We start from the raw sequence: 20,661 nt of genomic DNA on the forward strand, positions 1-20,661 counted from the left end.
AAAAACTCTTACTTACTCTTACTACTCTTACCAGGGATAATTCCTTTCGGGAAATCAATTTAACAAGATGCCCTAATATCCTCGATAGCTGCCGGTCAAGATGGAGTAGTATCGTACGTTTACTGTGGTGGAATAATGACCCAGAGGTATGTTGTCACCGGTTTTGGTAACTCCTCTCCTCGGCGACGATGTAGACGGGAGTTTTCCCAGGGGATAATTACATACTTCCCGCTTGTAAGCCTGTGAAAAATTACCGTCATCAATAACTAAATTATTAGACTAAGTTATAATTTATTTACTATAAAATATACATTTATTATGTAACAAATATTGTTTAAATAATAAAACATAATTTCTTATGGCTTCAAATATTTTCATTAATACTCGTAATTAATAACTACATAAAATAAATAATATACATTTTTCAAACTTGAATGTGAAATTATTAATTATGTCGGTCAATGTCAATGTAGCAAAAGCGTCGATTAAATCTTTAAAATTCAATTATTAAACGATTAGTTATACCACGTAGAGTTACTCAATCAGCACTACTTAGTCGGTTTGAATTAGTCACTTATGTCCATTATTAGTAGTCACTAAAGAACTGTTACTACTACAAAAAGTTGAAGAAGCTTTATTTTCAATAAAATCAGTCAATTTTTGTTTGATTCAAAACATTTTGCAAATGATCATTCTTCGGTTTGGCAACTTTTTTATATTGGTCACCGCTTAACCGTTTTCTACTCAACTTAACAAAAAAAAAAGTAGGATGGTAAAAAAATAAATAAATAACAATGATTTAGTTAATAAAATAAAATGAAAATGATTTGCGTATAAAAGATTTATATTTATGGCAATGTGAACAGAGACTGAATTCAGAATAATTGTTTATTGCTAGATATTTTATTTATTGAAATCATTAATAACAATTTCTTTCCTAAACATACCTGAATCTTATATATATATATATATATATATATTTAAAGACGGCGACAAGAAATTGTAAAAATAGCTATATTCATAATCGGGGACGTATGGAAAAAAAAGTTATCAGTTACTGAATAGTAGAACTTTTATTTTTTTAATAATTATACGAAATTCTCGTTTTATATCGCTTTCTTTGGAAACTTTCATTGATAGTTGACCATAGTCATGGTTACCTATCATTGCAAGTCATTGTCTGCCACACAGTGAAATTACTCTAATGATAGGAGTTAGTTTTCTTCAATTTTTCAATTGCTGTCGTTTCCTACCTTGGTAATTTCAATGATCACATCGTTTCTTTTGTTTTTAAAAATCAGACGGACATTGTGTGTATCTTCTACAGCGTCCTTGTAGCATACGTTATTTTTATGGTATATTCATTTTATAAGGGCTTTTTTCCAATTGCAAAACGAAATCTTTACAAAAGATTTTTTCGTGATTTTCTTAAACTGCATTTTTTTTGAGAGAATAAAATGTTAAATCTACGGGAAAATATGTTCTCAATTGCTAAGTACGTCAACAAGGAAAATACCGCAACTGAGAATCTCAAAACTTTAAATTCCATTTACTTGAAGTTGGAAATGTATAGGTAACATAAGGTACCCACGATTTTAAAATAAGTTCATATTTCTCGTTACTATATAATGTCGATAACAAAATATAAGATATACGTCATTATTTATAATACCCTTATTCGCAGTAATTGTTCCTTCATGTATAGCTTAGGTATTGCATGTATCTGTGTATATTTTATAATTATGTGGTGCTCACGTCATTATACAAAATGTATAGCTTTATTTTATTTATACATCCTTTTTAAGTATTTTAATTTTTTTTTCAAATTATATTACATTTTTAACTTGATATTTTGGTTCATCTGGTTTTTTACAAACACAAGTAATATTATACCTGTTCATTAAAGTATATCAATAACTAACATTACAATTATATAAGTAAATAATCATACAAAAAACCAAATATTTCACGGGACGTTTGAATACCCAAAACACCCCCGTGTGCACGCGTCTGTAGATAACTATTGATGGGGTAAGCTATTGTCAATTATCTTTTCATATAGGAGTATATGTAACATATTTTACAATATCAGAAAACCTAAAACGTATATAAATATAATAATATGTAATACCGTAAAACTTATTATCTTTAAAAATTTCCGCCCCTCAAAATTTACTTCTGTAGGCACTATGGGTGCAACTAGAGCCCAAATATTGGGGGTGCTGAAATTGCTGAAAATAAAACTAAATAGCATTTAACTGTAGTTACTATAGATTATACAGATCTGAAAAAAAAAACAGGAGTGTTATATTTGAACTCGGGGGTGTCAAAAATCTTATTATGCCCCTGTAGTCGCGCCTATGGTAGATACGTGCCTCTAGTGCCTGAATATAAACTATTGAGTTTGCCGCGTCGGTGTTGTCGTTACCTGGGTTGTGGCTAGGTAGAGAGCAAGAGCGAGTCCACGATAGTGGTGTACGTGATAAAGACCATAATATTGTATCAATTAATTCTGGAACTATGGTGTTAATGGTCTTTTTTCGAAAATACAAAGCACACGTTTTGCAAATAAAATTTAAATTTCCTCTTACCTTATACATCAAAACTTTTGTTATTAATATTATTTATAACTTTGTTTTAATATTAATTACGATTATAATACCAGTATAACCGTAATTAATATGTAATATTATTACACGTTTTATTACATACATTTTTTGATATTAACTAATCATTTTTTTAAAAAACTCATTTATTAAATGAATTGTTTAAATAAGGAAATATAAATCGAAACCTTTGTCATATTTTGACAAATAATATTTTATTTGTCATGCAACTGTTTTATTTCTTACATTCTACAAGTCTAGTTTTTATTTAGGCTACAAAAACTTTTGAAGAAATAAAAACACTTTTTGTGTAAAACTCTATCCTGTAATATTCCTGTATTCAAAGATAATTTAAGAGAGTGGTAATGCTTATTCACTACCTAGCCAAAAATATTATCAATAAGAAAAATAATTTTACTAACAACAATACAATGTACATTATGTACGGTTATAGTTGATTCTAGACAAAGTATAACCATCCGTAATTTAATTTCATATTCATGAACTCAAATTTTTCAACAACCTAGCCATTTAAATTCATTTTTAAAATTCAAATGAAACAACGACATAAGCATAATATATTCAAAGATGATTATAAAATATACTTTTTTACCAATAACCACTTCTTAAATGTAATAGTGCCAGGTAAAAAACACCAAAAATATCTTAAAAAAAATGTAATTGAATACATTTTGTATCAAAGAGTTCTCGTAGGTCAAACGAAAATCGTAAAAACCAATTTGCATTAATTTGTTATTAATTTGAAAAATATTGCCATTGATTCCAATTAAATCGATCAACTAACTACATAAATATAGCCCCCCAATCAAAAAAATTATATTGCCGAGTGATTTTCAAATCCTATAAGTAAATTTGCAAAATATTGCTATAAATTTTGAGTTTATCGGCCAACTTAGTGGGGCTAACTTCATGAACGTGGTTAAATTAATTAATTCAGAAAGTTAGGTTTACTAATAAAAAATGAAATATTTCTGACGTTTTTAGTTGTTGCTATTTACTGTAATTTATGCATTTCTTTTGATATAGAGAGCTGCTGAAAAAATCATCGGGCAAGCAACCAAAGCGGAATGCAGGGTAGCGATAATGGTGGCCGTGATGATATTGGCCTTTTTAACTGCGTGGATACCGTATTCCGTGCTGTCTCTTTTGGTTGCATTTGGTGGTATTCAAATCAGTCCGGCCGTCAGTTTAATACCAGCTTTGTGCGCCAAGTCGAGCATATGCTGGAATCCAATTATCTACATAGGACTCAATACGCAGGTAAATTGCATTGCTATATTATATTATACTCATGTATTTCATCATGACATATCAATTTCATTGTTACATTGCATTCGTTTATTCTGTAATGTGATAACTACCATTCAAAATTCGTTAAAATTAATCCCAGTACTACAACCATCATCTGCAACTGTCATTATGAGGACCCAAAGTATTAGCTGAGAATATATCTAAATAAATATTAAGATAAATCATGTAAAACAAGTTTAATTTTAATTTTAATTTTTGAATCCCGAAGAAGAATCAAATTTGATCTCGACAAAAATCAATATTTTATAAATGCTGTTTTTGTTTTTAATATTTGTAAATTTTTCTAAACTATACGAAAAACTTGAAACATTCATAAAAATATTTCATAAAATTATACGAAATTGCGAACATTTTCTATCGTTAACCATAGTGTAAGATTTATAGTTAATATTTTTCAAACAAACACATAAAATATGAAAAAATGAAGATAAAAACATGATATAACTTCCGTATTTTAGAGATTTATTTTTATTAACGTTTATTTGTATCTGTACACAAAATTTTGACTAAGAGGATTGCTATGACTATCACAATTATTAGAGATTTCACAAGAAGAAATATTGTCTGATTTGTACATTGCATTGAATTGGTCTTTGAATCATTTATCTTCCGCTAAAAATGAAAAAAAAATTAGCTTGATATCAAAAAAGTTATGATTATTTGAACAATAGATATTGACAAAAAAATAAAAATAACGAAAATCTACTACATTTATGCAACTAAAAATTCTTAAAACTTTCAACTTTTATACTACAAGTAATATAATTCCATACGAGTTTTTCTTTGTTGCCAAAAAAATAATTTACTGAATAGTGGTAACGATGTTATATAAGCCTTAGAAAATTAAATGGTTTACGCTAAAATGGCATTTTTATAATTCTCATAAAATGTATAAACCTGATACAATGGTTTTTATTTAATTCAAAATATTCCGTTAGTTGTATCAGGCATTTATTTGCTACTTACTGTTAATTAAAAATTTTCCGTTAGTAATTTCTGCCTTTGCTCATAATACGAGTTTATCGTTAAATGTTCTGTTATTTGTAAGAGACATTTATTTGTGACATACCATAAGATATATTCCATTGTAATTTTGAATAACAAATGTATATAATAATTATATTCAACATTTTGGAATGTTACTTGACAATTCATTTTCAGTTATCCTCTCGACACATTCATATTGTTGTTTTCGATTCCTGTGACGAAAAATTGTTCATCAGTGACTGTGGCTAGGTAGACACACACTCGTGGAATCATACGTTTTTACTGAATTTTATTGTTGTTGTATATACGCCGATGTGGGTCACGGTGGTATAAAATCCGTCACTTGACACAGTCACTTAAGTGAGAATTAATTGAGCCATCATAGGCATTTATTTTGTATTAATTGAGCCGTTATACCTATTTGTTTTATATTACCTAGCCGTCATGACGTGTCATAGAGTTGCACATTATTTTATTATATTATTTTACATATTTGTTTATTTGTGCTGTCATAGGCTTAGATTATTTTTAAATTATTTATTATACATCGTTTTGTATTATATAAATTTTATTTATTTATTTATATTCTTACCCTACTATTAGCACAAATCAAATAAAATAACAGGTGAACAAGTCGGCCCAATATAGTTTTGGGCTTTTGATGCTCCCACAAATATGTTGACGATATTTGCATTTCAACGAATTTCGATTTATTTAGTTGTTATTATAAAAATATTAATCGTATATCGATTCGAAACATTTACTGAATAGTTTTATAAGCAGTTAATAGATATTTTATAGTTTTGAAATAAATTTATAAAATATATACCTGTATTGTTGGGCTATTGAAATTTTCAATTCTCCCAAATTTTAGATGTTTTTTTTTTATAAAATTTTAAAAATTAAAAGTTCAAAAAACCTTAAAAATTGTTGGTTTTACTATTCTGTATCTATCATCTTTAGAAACATAAAATTATCTATCCATACTCTTTAACTCAAAACTGTTTTTTCGAGAGCAATTTTACATTGGTTGTAAATTTAAAATATCAATACAACAATATCAAAACAATAAGTTCTTCATTTTGTGCTTTGAGGCGTTACGCATCTATATTCAATTAAATTCATCTGTTCTATTTAAGTTCGGGTGGCTGCTCAATTCAACAAAAATTGGAAGATCACTATTTTATCGTTCCAAACCGCTGTTTTCTACTAGATACCTCTTCAACGTTTGTTTCCTATAAACTGTTTGTGTATGTTGTATTAATTATATTTATGTTTACACTCAATTTAAGAAACTTAAAGTTTAAATAATAAAAGAATAAAAAAATTATTAAATGATTACCTAATCCTCATAAATTAATATAATTTATTTATTTTTTTATTATAAATTTAAAATACCCAATAGAATACATAATAATAATCGTATAGTTAGAAAAGAATAAATCTACATTATACCTGTTCACAAGGCTCATTAATCTAGCTATAGGGTCCTCTCGAACATGATTTGTTCGATGAAATTGCACATAAAATGTAGTAGATTGCCTATTACGGAGGAACTAAAACCATTTCTTACCAAGAAATTAAATGTATCTAGTAATTCTGAGCAATTGATGATACCATAAAATAATTTAAAAGTAGAACAAATATCAAGTCTAATTCTCCTTGTTTTAATAATTTCTAATATATAAGGTATAAGGTAACCAAACAATAGAATTAAAATCAAGTATCAAGCGAAATAGTGAACAATGAAAAGATTTTAGAGCTATTGGATTATTGAAATCAAAACAGATTATACTTATGAGACTTATTATTGAAGCAGATTTATTTAACATATGCATAGTGATCGTCGAATGATAAAGAAAACTTAGGGTTTATACCAAGATACTTTTTATGAGAAACTAATCAAATCAGTATAATTTAACTAATAATTATGAATTTGAGATTAGTGCTTTTTTGAATATTTCCTAGTTTTAAATTTCCCAAAATTAAAATATAATTTATTACAAACGCAACAATCATTAAGTAGTCGATTAAGATCATTCTAAGAAAATTTATCATCATTAGGAGAGTTAATAATTTGGAATATTTTTAAATCATCAACAAAAAGTAGAAAGTCAGAGTTAATAATCTTTATATAATTTATATATATATAAATATATTAAATAAAAGGGTAGCTAAATGAGATTTTGTGGAATCCCGAACTTGAATCATTTACTGGTAATTAGAAATATTTAAATTTAACATATTGTTTCCCACCCGATATAAAAGAGACTATCCAAGAATAAAAATAATCACGAAAACCTAAATTATATAATTTCGCCGCAAGAATTTTGAGATATATTTGATTGAATTCCTAAGAAAAATTTGTGCAAATAACATCAACCTGAGAATATAAACGTCAAATATGTATTTTTGGAATAATAATAGGTTTATTAACGGGAAAAAAAACATGTTATTCATGGATAATAATATTGGTGGAATAAAAAAGATAATCTTTTAATAAGAATATTTTCGAAAATTGTTGGAAAGATAGACATATTAGAGATAGGACAGTAGTTTATAATAATAAAATGATCTTCACCTTTAAAGACCGGAGGAACATAACTAATTTTCCATTAATGGGAATAATAGCAGATTTTAGTAATAAATTAAATAAATATAATAATACAACTGCTAGAACAAATTTAAATTTAATAAAAAAAATATTTGAAATAATATCAGTACCAGGACTTAAATTACTGCTAAGATTGTAAAGTTTATGAAAAAAAAAAAAATTTTCTATGCATAGTGAATAAATTTAAATAAATAAATGTGACACAGTATTTGATGGATTAAATACAGTAAAAAAATAATGAGAAAATCATTTGGAAATTTTATCACTTCCAAATAATGTAATATAATTATAATACATTCCAGATAGAAGGGATACATTAGACCGTTTGTTATTAATAAACTTTCGAAAAATATTTTGAATTATTTGCTACAAAGTTTTGAACTTTTTGTATATAGCAGCATGTATAATTTATTTTATTATAATAATAATGTATAATATATAATATATATTATATATATATATATATATATATAATATAATGTATAATAATATAATGTATAATATATTATAATTTTACCCTAAGCGCGTAAGTTGTAAGAATTATAGTGATTATATTTATTATAATAGATATAATTACAATCATTTTTTCTATAGAAAACTGCTTTTATATTTTATGAAGTATCTTTTTTGAAAATATTAATTATTTTCAATTTAGTGGTAAACCAGGTAGGATATTTAGATAAAAATTTATTTATTTTTGTGCATGAAGAATTAAGTCTATTAAACACAAGTTAAAATATAAAATCTGTTATTATTTAGTTTGTTAAAACTGTGAAAATTGTTTGATGATGATATGATATAATATTATACTTATGTCATAAAATAATTGTATATCTTACCAAATAAGAAAAACATTTCGGTGGGAGGTTATAACCCGTTAACCCATTGGCTACAATACAGTTATAAGTAGTACTCCAATCATCAGTAGTAATAAATAGTATAATATAATTATTAAAAATACGATGTTGATAACTTAAAAAATTACTAAAAATGACGAAAAAAAATGCTCTATGCCCTAAAATATACAGAAAATGACCAAAAAATATAAAAGAAATTACTAAAACATTTTTCTCAATGAAAATCTGAAAAAAAAAAAAAAAACAATGATTTAAACAATATTCGGATAAAAACATGAATCTTGTTACTTTACATACCTACCTTCCATTACATAGTTCAATTAAAATGTGTCTGATGTTTTCAAACAAAAGACAACATCGATACATTTTTGTAAGATGAATAACTTCGCTCGACATCAATGTTCGTTATGGGTGTATATATGAAGTATATCAAGTCATCTTTAGTAAGTCATATAGTAAGATATCATTTCCCTTTGTGCCTTTCCATAATTATTATTAAAAATAAATATAAATATTTAGTAATTTAGAGATGTTATATGCGATTTTAAATATAATCTTAACAAAACCCTCCAATTATAAAAATACACTTACTTTATTTCTTAAATTTTCTTTAAAATCTGTCTTTCGAGAAACTACAAAAATGGCATTTAATATGAACGTATAACGTAAAATATGCATTTATAACTAATAATGTCAAAAAATGTAAAAAAAAAAAATATTTTGAATCACAAAATCATGAAACGAATCTTTAGCTAAGATAGCATTGTATAGGAAAAAAGAGAAAAAAATCCAAAAGTCAACAACATCCTATTATCTTTAATATTTATATTCTTCATATTCAATAATATTTTTGCCTCTATCCCGTCTTGATTTTAGTTTAGAAAGAACAGTTTTAAAATAATTCCGTTGTACTAACTACGGTTCAATTTTTTGAAATCTGATTTGAAGTAAATTTAGACTTGTACAGTAATTTACATTTAATTTTTAATATTTCAAACACATCGCCAGGTGTTGGTAAGAATATTCGTAATGAAACTTTATCCAAAAAATGCACAAAAATCGGATGAATTTTTAGACCAAATGTGAAATAAATCAATAAAAAAAAGAATAAATCATTACATTTATCAGTAGGACAATGGGTGAAAATTCTAGAATATTGAATTAAACATTATTACATGCCCTAGCCTGTGGAACCAACAATTCGGAAAATAATTTTTTTTTAGGGATAGTAATATTAATTTGTTATATAGCCAATAGTTTTTTTTTTTTTTTTTTTGATAGAACTTTAGCTTTTAATGAATCTTTGACAATGTCGGCTAGCTTCTGAGATAATTAATTAAATAACGGATTAAATTTTTTTTTCTTGTGATTTAATTTTATTTGCGATAAGATTTGACAGACGAAATTATTTTATTTTGAGTATTTTTCAAATTATATACCATATCCATAGATTTATTTATTTTATCATTTAAGTTACCAATATCAGAAGACATATATGTTTCTGTTGACTTTGGAGACTTCGATATGTTATATATAGATCACAGATAGAGAGCAACTAATGGTACTGACAACCTTACGCTACAACGATTTGTTCAAAAAATATTGTGGTGTAATTGTATACTCGTATATCGCATATTATTGTATATTTGGTGATCTTTCACAGTAGTATTTAACTGCAGTTAGGTTTTAATTACTAATATTATTATTTTTGGTTGCAATAATACACCTATCTCGATAATATGTTACATAATTATACAGCCTTATGAATTCGATTCACAGTTTCGTTCAGCGTGGAAACGTTTTCTGAACATTCCGGTTACATTTTCTGAAGGCTCTGTGGACGGCGACATCACCACCGGCGTGTCCAAGCTGATGGCTGGCCAACAGGACACGATGCACTCAGCGAACAGTGCCATCTGCTCGGACGCAGACCCTCCACCAGGGCTCATGTGCTGCTTAGCTCAAGACGAGCATCACCGGCGCGACACGGATCCCGAAAAGTACGGTTGCAAAATGGAAATGATGTTCAACAACAGCCCAGGTGTGTGCACCAAATCGGAAATCGGAGACGTTTCCTTGTGAAGACCGCCGCGGTGGCATTTACATACCTCTATCATCATGTGTCCGTACTAATTCAGCGTATACTTAATATTTGGGTCATAATCAAATTAAAATGGGTCACAAGGATAATATTAAATTATATATATTATATTTTTGATTGAAAAAAAAAAATCATAAATGTGGGAAAAATGTACGTAAATTATTTTGATTGTTAAGCAAATTTTAAAATACGTTGTATATCACATCTATGAACATAAATCAACAGTCGGATAATAGCAATAGTGGGTAATCTACTTACACCGACTTGTAGGTACATTTTTAATTTCACTATATATAATATACATGTATTTTTTGTTTTGTATAGAAATGGAATTTGAATTATAAACAAGTATGGTAGGTTATTGTTAATTTTCGTTTATTTGTTGATGTAGATTGATGACTGAAACATTAAAATATAATAAACGCATAAATATTTATTTAAAATTGTAAATAGTCTTCATTATCAGTGACATACGCAGGATTTTTTAATTGGGGGGGGAGGACTTAAAAATAAATAATTACTTAAATATCATAAACTTAAGTTTAAAAAATTCAAAAAGGTTATTTGTTAGTTCATAATTATACTAAGCATAAAATATAAAACACTATTTATCACGCATTAGTTTCAAATATTTTTTTTAAATTGAATACGGTTTTATATATTGAAAATAATCAAAATTAACAAAAAAATAAATTTTTTTCAATAGAACAATATATTAGTTAAGTATTAATATTATAGTTTTTAATGATTTTTTAAATTTTTGTTTAAACCCTGTTCTATAAATCCTATAATATCATATATATTTATTAAGCAAACTAGTTTTTTTTTAATTCCATATTGTATTTTTTTATGAAGAATTTGCACTTTTACTATTAGTTCTAATGCAAATTGAATTTAAAATATTTTCATTTTTTAAAACTGTTTTTGTTCTAAAAGTGTTTTGTCTATATATCTTGTAATCATGGATCATTTATTTTTTTAATAACATTTTTTAATGCCGATTTGTATTTTTTAATTTTTTTTTTCTTGGAATTTATTTATTTTCACTTATAACTTGCATTGAATTGTATGATATTTTTTTTTATTTTTTTTTTTTTGATTCACTATAGGTGATGACGCATTTGAATCCATGATTTGATTAAAAAAAAAAACTAATTCTAGGAGAAATAACAAAAGAACTATTTGATATTTCCTTAGACAAGGATGGAAGATGAGGCATAAAAAGAGTTGACTCTCCCAATAAGTCCTAAGTTTTTAGGAGTTCGGACATTTAAAGGCGTGCACGATAGTACACTTTGACCATTTTCCCTTGGACCAAAAACTACGTGTTAAAAGAGTATTGTCTGAGGTGTAATTGTGTAGTATTTTGATTTAAAACAATTACGAATTATTACAGACATATTTTTTAGCTAAAAACTCTAAAACTAGACCGACCAAACTGATATTACCTGTAGTAGATAATTGCAATCATTATTAAAGATATAAATATCAAATATTAATATTACCGAGATTCCGTATCGAATATTAAATTTAAAATGCTTTATATCCAAAGTTATTTGTTTTAATTTTTAAATTTCTGGTTAAGTAAAAGACAAAAAATTTTTATTATTATTAATAATATTAATAAATTCCTACAATGTACAATTTTATATTAAAGAGCAATAAAAGATACAGGTAAGAAAAAATTTGAATTTTATATGAGAACTAAAATTCGAAACAAATTGTCATATTCTAAAAGCAAAATGTTTTTCATTAATTATTGTATAATCAAATATATCAATTTGAATAAAAACCATGCAAGCTATAATAATAAATATTAAAACAATATAATTTTTACATAAAACAAGTAATTTATTTACATAATGGATAAATACATATACATTAGTAATCGTCAAATTACATACTAATATATAATCAAGAAAATGTATGTGAAGTATAGGTTTTCCTTTTTTATTGACCAATGGGCCCCGTTATAAATAACGGGTAAAAAAGAAAAAATTAGGAAATTGTTTAACAGTAATCGTTCATTATAAAGGTAGTAAAACAATAGCCAACGACAATGAAGGACAAAAATCGTTAGTACATAAAATGCAACTAAATGAAAATGTCTGTAAACCTTCGAATCTACTAACTGGTAAATATAGGTTTTAAAATACAATATCAATTAAAGATTAGTCTGGTATAGTAAATACAAGCTTAAGTATTGTGATCAAATGTAAAATAGTGTGTGATTAGAAATACAATGGGTGTGCAAGTCATTCTATAGTTTTCAGCAGGATTTGAAAAAATAGAAAGCGCCTATTTACTACTGCGCAATGAAGTGGCTATTGATATCTTCAAATTTGCAAATGTATTCCGTGATAACAGAGAAAATCCGTTCATCGTTCTCGCTAATGTTTTTTCGTCTGAAAAATTAAACAAAAAAAAAAAAAAATTGGCATTAAAAAAGTTCACATAACCACATCTGAAATGTTGTAAAAGTTCACTTTAACACCAGGGACAAAACGTAATCAATGTGGTTGGAATTAGTCGGGAAAAAAATATAAAATGTATAAAAATTACTTGAATCATGATTATGAAAGGTGAAGTTCTTGGCAATGAATTTTCCGAAGGATTTAAACATTGTTTTGGTTATACGACCTAAATCGTAATATGGCTTCATGTGGGGCATGACCAACCGGACTATTCTCTTGAAAAAATAGAGATAGCTCTTCGGATTCAAAGAGCTTAAATCCAATTTGTATTCCGATGGTCTTCTAGAAGTACAGGTTTAGCATTTCGTCCTCTCGAATCTGTACTTCCACTGGCAACTCTTTCAACTGCCTGCGAAATTCATATGTTTCAGCCACGTAGGCACTGTTAACCGGATTGGTTAGCACAGCTGCGACGATGTTGTTTCGCATTGAGGTCGGATCGATGTTAGTGATAGGGATCACCGATCTCTGGCGGATGACCGTACACCTACACTTGTCGACGGAGATGGAGAATATTTTGTTTTTGTCAAACGAATCTGCAAAAAATTTTGCGTTATTAAATACTTGAAGAATAGTTTACGATGAAGCGCAGAATCCAGCACAGTTTGATTTCTTTAAATAATATGAATGACAGAATTAATTTAAAAAATATGTTTTAGATATTGCAATTAGTTTTTAATATTATTATTTTTCAAAAAATTAAAAAACATATTCTGAAAATACATACTGGACGGAGGATTATAAAGCGTCGATTCAAACCAAAGTGCAGAATTTTCTTAATTTTGTCAAAAAAAAAAAAAAAGTTAATACCAAAAAGATTTTAAAAAAAAAGAGTTACCAATATATATTTTTTAAGTCTACTTTATTTCTATTTAATGTTATTTAGATTTCCTTTAAATATTAAATCTTATTTTATTTTATAAATTATATTATTTTATGTTAATTTTGCTTTGTAATTTCCAATCATGCGGTTGCTTAACACGAAATAATAGTAATTTAAAAAAATTTTAACTTATAATGAAAGATGGGTTCAATATTAATGTATGTTACTCGCAAAAAATAGTAGAATTGAGCGTTTTTCACGGGCTTTTCGGAATATACAAAAAAAAAATAAAATATTAATCTAAATTTTTGGGTCCACACCTAAAAACTTTAATGGCATTGATAAAGTTATAAAAAAAACCAACATAGACAATTTTAAGTATAGTTTATATATATTAAATTTTTTTTTCAATGTATTTTACATGTATTCTAACGTTTATCATTTAAGACATATAAGGTAACTATAAAAATAGTGTATATTTCAAAATTTATAATAGAACCTAAAATCATTCGTTTAATCTTCAGGTCAAATCAAATTAAATTTTACTGCATGGGATTTACGTTATTCGATATGCATTTATTCTAAGTGGTTAGTATTTTATTTAGATTCAAAGTAAAAATGTATACTTAAAACAGTTAGTTCATTAATTTTTTTTTTTTTTTTTTTAGTACAACTATTGAAAGTATAATATTATAAGAATAAAGATTAAAAGAATTAAAGGGAATATTCTCGTATAACATACAAGAACTCTAGGATATACAACAATACAGATATAATTCATAGATTACTGGTTTCATTTGATCCAATTGTAACAGCTTTACAAAAATCTCATTCTAAACTTAAAATGGAACTAACCAATGATCATTAAAAATTATCTATTACTTATCAACTTATGATTTATTAATGTTTGTTCGTATTCATCTATTTGTAGTTGTAAGACACGAAAAAAAAATTTAAAATTTTATCTATATTTAATAATTTAATTAAGAAATGCTAATGTAAATAAGTGTAAATAATACTGCAAGTCATTTAGTTTTATTATTATCTATAGACTATTAAAATGTATGTTAATTATAACATTTTTAAATTGGCGTTCTCTTTAAAAATGAGTAAATTTATAAATTGATGCAAAATTTAGATTTAGAACCTGACACATCCATTGGGTTTTCTTATTTCAGATTTTTAAGAAATAAAATGTAAATGGTATTAATTTATGCAAACTCAAATGACGATTCAGTAGATTCACTGTACAGTATTTCAACGAAAATTTTATCTGCGATGCAAATGAACACGTTCAGGCGATTAATTTTCCGTGAATTTTTAGCAAGTATTCTTTTTTTTAATTTCGGGGCGCAAACTTCCTCGACGATCTAACAGCCATATGCACACCGCGAACAAAACAATATCTGAAGGCACTCGGTATACTCGTAAGTTGGTAAATAATGTAAAGCCTAAGGAAATAACGCCGCGGTAATGTAAACATTAGAGCTCTTAATACACGTGAATTCACGGAATTCACGTGTCACGTGTCAAATCCAAAATAAAAACGTATAACCTTAACTTAATACTGTACTAATAATATTTTATTGAACTTCAAGTACATAAGATAAAATTACTAATTTTACCATTGTAAAAATGGATATATATTTTGGATAAGCGCGTATTTCACATGACGCGTGAGTTCCGTGACACGTGTTTTAAGAGCTCTAGTAGACATCCAAACAACGCGAAACCATCAAGGTATGACGTAAATTATACGTGTGTGCAACGTATAGAGTAATTTTCACGGGAAGATCAAAATAGTAAATAATCAATAGCGGGCCCAGGAGGAAAATGCATTTTATTGCATTTTTCAATGATCATAATATGAATTATTTATTATTTTTGTGTTTTTTACAAAAATGTAATATGCTTATGCTTATTTAGGTTAGTTTATCTTTACATTCTTTTTTTTTTTTTTTTTTTGATGTTTCATTTATTTAATTGTAACGATCACACACACCTACTACCATCCGCTATACTGCGCCACCGGTATCTCATGACGTCACGCATCGACCCGTCGATCTCACACTGCAACGACGGTAGATAGCGCTGGCGCGATGTAATATTAAAAAACATAAAATGTGTAATACAATTAATAAACTTTCAACTTTCTTTAACAGTAAATAAATAGTAAAATTCAGAAACGCCTACAGTGCACAATAAATACATATCTCCAAATACAATATACATTAATCTACCAAAACTTATTAAATGAAACATGTACCTTTTACTCATCCGGGAAATTAAATCAATAAACACCAAATACACATATATAAGAGACCGACAGACCAATTCGTTACATCTTTCTGACCAAAATCTGTTGCGAGATATTTCTAAAGGTTCAGAGTTCAGGGTACGGCCTTAAAACCCCGTCTGTCGGACTGCCTGGCCTAAAAAATATCTCCCCACCGATGTCAGCGTTCCCCACCAAAATAATCTCAGTTTTCATTGACATATTCGGCGCGTAAATCATTTTCCTTTTAAATTTAAAATTGTGTGAGTAAGTAAATAGTCCGGTGTGGCCTTAATATACCCCACACCTTTGACTATTTTATTTTTCGTTGTTATAGGGCTCCGTAATACATTCGTGTCCCCTTTTACGCCGCAACATTGAATAATTTAAATTATCGTTTTACTTCAAAGTGCTACAGAGCCGTAAGTGATAAACATATTAAATATTACTTATTATGTTAAATGTTATATTTTGTTAAATTTTATGTTATGTTAAATGTTATGTTATATTTTATTATGTATTCATACATATATCTTTATCCATTCTGGTAAAACTATTATGCTTATAAATAAACTTATTTTGTAATGATAAAACTCGACGTGTTCAGTTCATTACATAATATTATTCTTTTATAGAGTTTAGGTTATTTTAACTTAAATTATTCATATGTTTTTAACACGTATTATTATTATATATTTATATACATTGTTTTAATTTCTCAATATTTAAATACTAAGAATTTAGGACATTTGAAAAAATTGGTATGAATATATTTTTATTATTTTATTTATTGATATCGGATTTAATTAATCATATCCAATACGCATATAATTTGTACATACTTGAAAAAATTTTGTTTTCACGTTATATAGTGTTTATTATAATGATTTGAGTATGTGGTTATCAAATTATTTCTGGACAACTTTTATTACCTTATTATTTATAATGTATCTTAAACAATTATTTAAGATTATATATCATATTTTTTTGTTAAATGTTTGATAGTTTATTTATTATTATTTATTTGTGTTAATTAGTGATGGTTAATATTTTTAATGTTTTCTCTTGAGTGATATGGCTTAAGACGCCTAATGTGGATTATATCTTCAGTTATTTTATTATTTAAAATAAGCTCGATTTTATAATTTAGGTCATTGACTTTTTCTAAAATTTTGAAAGGGCCTCTGTATTTTGGGCCTAATTTTGGAGATTTTCCTACTTCTAAAAATGGGAATTTAATAAGAACTAAGTCTCCTGGGTTAAAATTAATTATTTTATGTAATTTGTCATGATATTTTTTTTGGTTTTGTTGAGCTATTGAAACTATACTGGGGATTTTTTAAACGCGGTAAGAGCCACTAGTTGGGCGCCACTTTGTAATGAATTAAATCGAACATTAATTAACTATGGCTTATTATATGTCTTTAAATCAATTATTCATTAACTATTATATTATAAATTAAATGATATTACCTCTCTGATCCTTGCCTGTTGAAACCGTAGCCAATATCTGAGGTGTTAAATGTGATGACCAATAAAGCAAGAAAAACTTTTTTCTTTAATTTACAATAATACTTATTAATTTATTTAATCTCTTCAATATATCTTAACGTACATATATTTTAAACATTTACAATTAATATATAATATATCTTATTGTACAGACGATCTGCGTAGTCTTTTAATGCTCGCTTTTGACCGTCTACACCAATAGACAATAATAACGCGTATAGCCCAGTGACTAAAAACGGAGCTCCTTATATCTAATATTATATGTATGTATGTGTGTGTGTGTGTGTGTGTGTCTTATCTTATTCTTAACGACTAACAATTATTGTAATTATTTTATTTTATATATATATTGAATCTAAAAAGATATGATGGCTTAAACGCACATCATTACACTTAGATACTTAAAGGTACGTATTAGAAGATAAGCGACTTTATTTTCATTTCGTAACAATCAAGTTCAAAGTTATTTAGATAATCGTAAATCACAATAAACGATATTGTATGATTTAATTATCGAGTTTTTATCTATACACATATAAAAGTTTATTTTATGTGATATTCTAAAACTTAAACAAGAAATATTTGATCTGTGGACTATATTGTTTGACATTAGATCTCACTTATATCCCTATATTACAGAAGTAATATTTTTTATTTTGCCTTTGAAATAAAGAGATATAAGTAAGACGGAAATAAAAAAAACCTGAGACTTCAGTTAATAAAATGTTTAAAAATTTAAAATGCATTTTTTAATATCAAGATAATCACAATATTTTCATGTCAGTCCTTAATCATAGTCATTAATTTATTTTTTTTTTCGATTTAATAATATAAAATATATTACGGTAATTGTTCATAGTTATTTTTTTTTTTTATTTTACATTTTTTTTTTTATTTTATATTTATTTTATAAATAATTGTTTTGACTTTGAATAATTTTTACGAATAATTATTTATACTTGGATTTTTGTTTTGTAAATTATAGTTCTGACTTTGAATAATTTTTACAAATTATTTAAACTTAAAAATAATTTTAAAAACAATTATTTGGATTTGGAATTAATTTAAAATAAAACTGTTATTGTAACCATATTATTGTTACATCGGTTATTTATTAAATAATTTATATAAAATGTATTTATGTTATCTGCAGACATATCTGTCAGTAATCGTCATTAGTAATGACGAAAAAATCGAAGGTGGTCTCGAGCAACCAGGACCGTCTGCTATCAATCCTCCAGAGGATCAGTGGATCAAGTATATACCTAATAGCAATATAATACGACTCACTTTATGAACTCTAATAAAAAATTTTTTCATAAATAGATATTTTTTCTTAAAACATTTCAAACATACTTCGAATTTATAAACTTTTTTTTAATTTATTTCGCCTTAGTTAATAAACATTCCAGCAATACAATTAAATTATTTAAACATAAAGATTTTAAACAATTAGCTAAAAATAATTGTTTATAAACTAAATAAAGAAGCCAGGAGAAAAGATGAAATTAATAATGGAATGAATGATAGGAATGGAACGAGAGTTAAGGAGAAGATTAGTATCGGGAGTTATATAACCAAGGAAAGATAAGAATGAAAAAATGAGTTATCTGCTAGGAAAAAGGGAAATATAGTTATATAAACGGGTACAGTTTAAATGTTTGATTTTCCAATGTTAATTTTATTTTTTTTTTTTTGCAAAGCCAAAATTTATGTTTAGCATCAGGACTATCTCTTTTATCAGGGAAGATATTAAGGATCTCGAGAAACCTCTGTCCAAGGTAAATCTTATAGTAGTGTCGAATAAGTCGAATTATATTTTAATAATATTTTTTACACTTGATTATTTTGATATTTTGGTGAATATAACTTTCAATATCCATTCATAATGGATATACTGGGAATGAAGTATGTGATGACATTGTTTTAGTAAATAATTACGACTTACACACTAGTTATTTCGGATTCTATTGTATTTTTGTTTTTTTTTTTTTTATATTAATTTAATTAATAATAAAATATTAAGTGATTGATTTGTTTGCTACTACGAAAAAAAAATATATACCCGTCGAACTTTCAACACTTTTTCTACCTATTGGCTTTTGTGTAGTTACACCGTATACAGTTTTATTGATATTGTATTACTTTTCCACCGCGGCCACTGTTTTGCTTTGACCAATGACACGTGGTCCATTCTCTGCCTTTCGGACGCGATTCATTTTATTATCGGTGGTTTTTTTCCACCTACTACCGTAGCAGATACCTCATCAAAGTGTTTTGTAATGACTAATTCAATATTCTTCCCCTACGGCCGTTGATCATAAACTAATTTCTTCCTCTTTGGTGTTTCTTTACAACCCGTCTCTGCAGCGCACTCAACATTATCATTTCTACACTGTGATCCAAATTTCGGCACTGACGTACCTTCTTTATAAGCCAGTGTCACGCGATTCATTCTTAACTCTTTGGGTACGATAAATTTCTTTCTTTTTGGATTTTCTTCGCAAAACATCTTAGAGGTCACCACATGTTTAAGCTCTGTATTCATTTCAGATACCTCAATGGGTTTTTTAATGACTAATTCAATATTCTGCCCCTACGGCCGTTGTTCATAAACTAATATCTTCCTCTTTGATGTTTTTTTACAAACCGTTTTTACAGCGCACTCAACATTTTCATTTCTACACTGTGATCCAATTTTCGACACTAGCGTATCTTCTTTATAAGTCAGTGACACGCGATTCACTTTTAGTTCTTCGGGTACGATTAATTTCTTCCTTTTTGGATTTTCTTCACACAACACCTTAGAGGACACCACATATTCGTACCCTGTGTTTACTGACCTAATTTTTTGCGTAGGCGGCTGCGTTTCGAACATTTCCTTTGTGAAACATGATTTTATTACGGCAAACGCGGCGGTCTGACATCTGTTTTCTAGAGATGGATCGATCTTGCAATCCGTTGCCATTTTACCTAAAAAAAATAGAACTTAAGCTGCCAAACTATGAAATGAAACGCATGAATACGATCCATGTATGTAACTTATAACATTTCTCCCCGGACGTCCAATTTTATGTCTT

General features: G+C 27.0%; 2 protein-coding genes across 3 annotated transcripts in view; one reads left to right on the forward strand and one right to left on the reverse strand.

Moving 5' to 3' along the window:
* The window catches only part of LOC112689909 (pinopsin-like), a 51,544-nt gene extending 40,604 nt beyond the window's left edge, over window positions 1–10,940 (forward strand). For both annotated transcript variants that reach the window (XM_025563788.1, XM_025563789.1), the window contains 2 exons: window positions 3,654–3,887; window positions 10,176–10,940. In XM_025563788.1, the coding sequence (XP_025419573.1) occupies window positions 3,654–3,887; window positions 10,176–10,478 (537 nt within the window). In that variant the 3' untranslated portion in view covers window positions 10,479–10,940. The remainder of the gene's footprint in view (window positions 1–3,653; window positions 3,888–10,175) is intronic.
* A 1,496-nt stretch (window positions 10,941–12,436) lies between these two features.
* Window positions 12,437–19,800, reverse strand: LOC112689891. Its single transcript, XM_025563767.1, has 4 exons — window positions 19,727–19,800; window positions 17,543–17,625; window positions 13,060–13,507; window positions 12,437–12,902 (listed from the first exon to the last, which is right to left on the reverse strand). The coding sequence occupies exons 1-3, from the start codon at window positions 19,798–19,800 to the stop codon at window positions 13,254–13,256; spliced, it is 411 nt and encodes a 136-aa protein (XP_025419552.1). The 3' UTR covers window positions 12,437–12,902; window positions 13,060–13,253.
* Between the last annotated feature and the right edge of the window lie 861 nt (window positions 19,801–20,661).

This window comes from Sipha flava, unplaced genomic scaffold (genome assembly GCF_003268045.1).
Source record: "Sipha flava isolate LNK unplaced genomic scaffold, YSA_version1 47_pilon_pilon, whole genome shotgun sequence".
In the NCBI taxonomy this organism is placed as follows: Eukaryota; Metazoa; Arthropoda; class Insecta; order Hemiptera; family Aphididae; genus Sipha; species Sipha flava.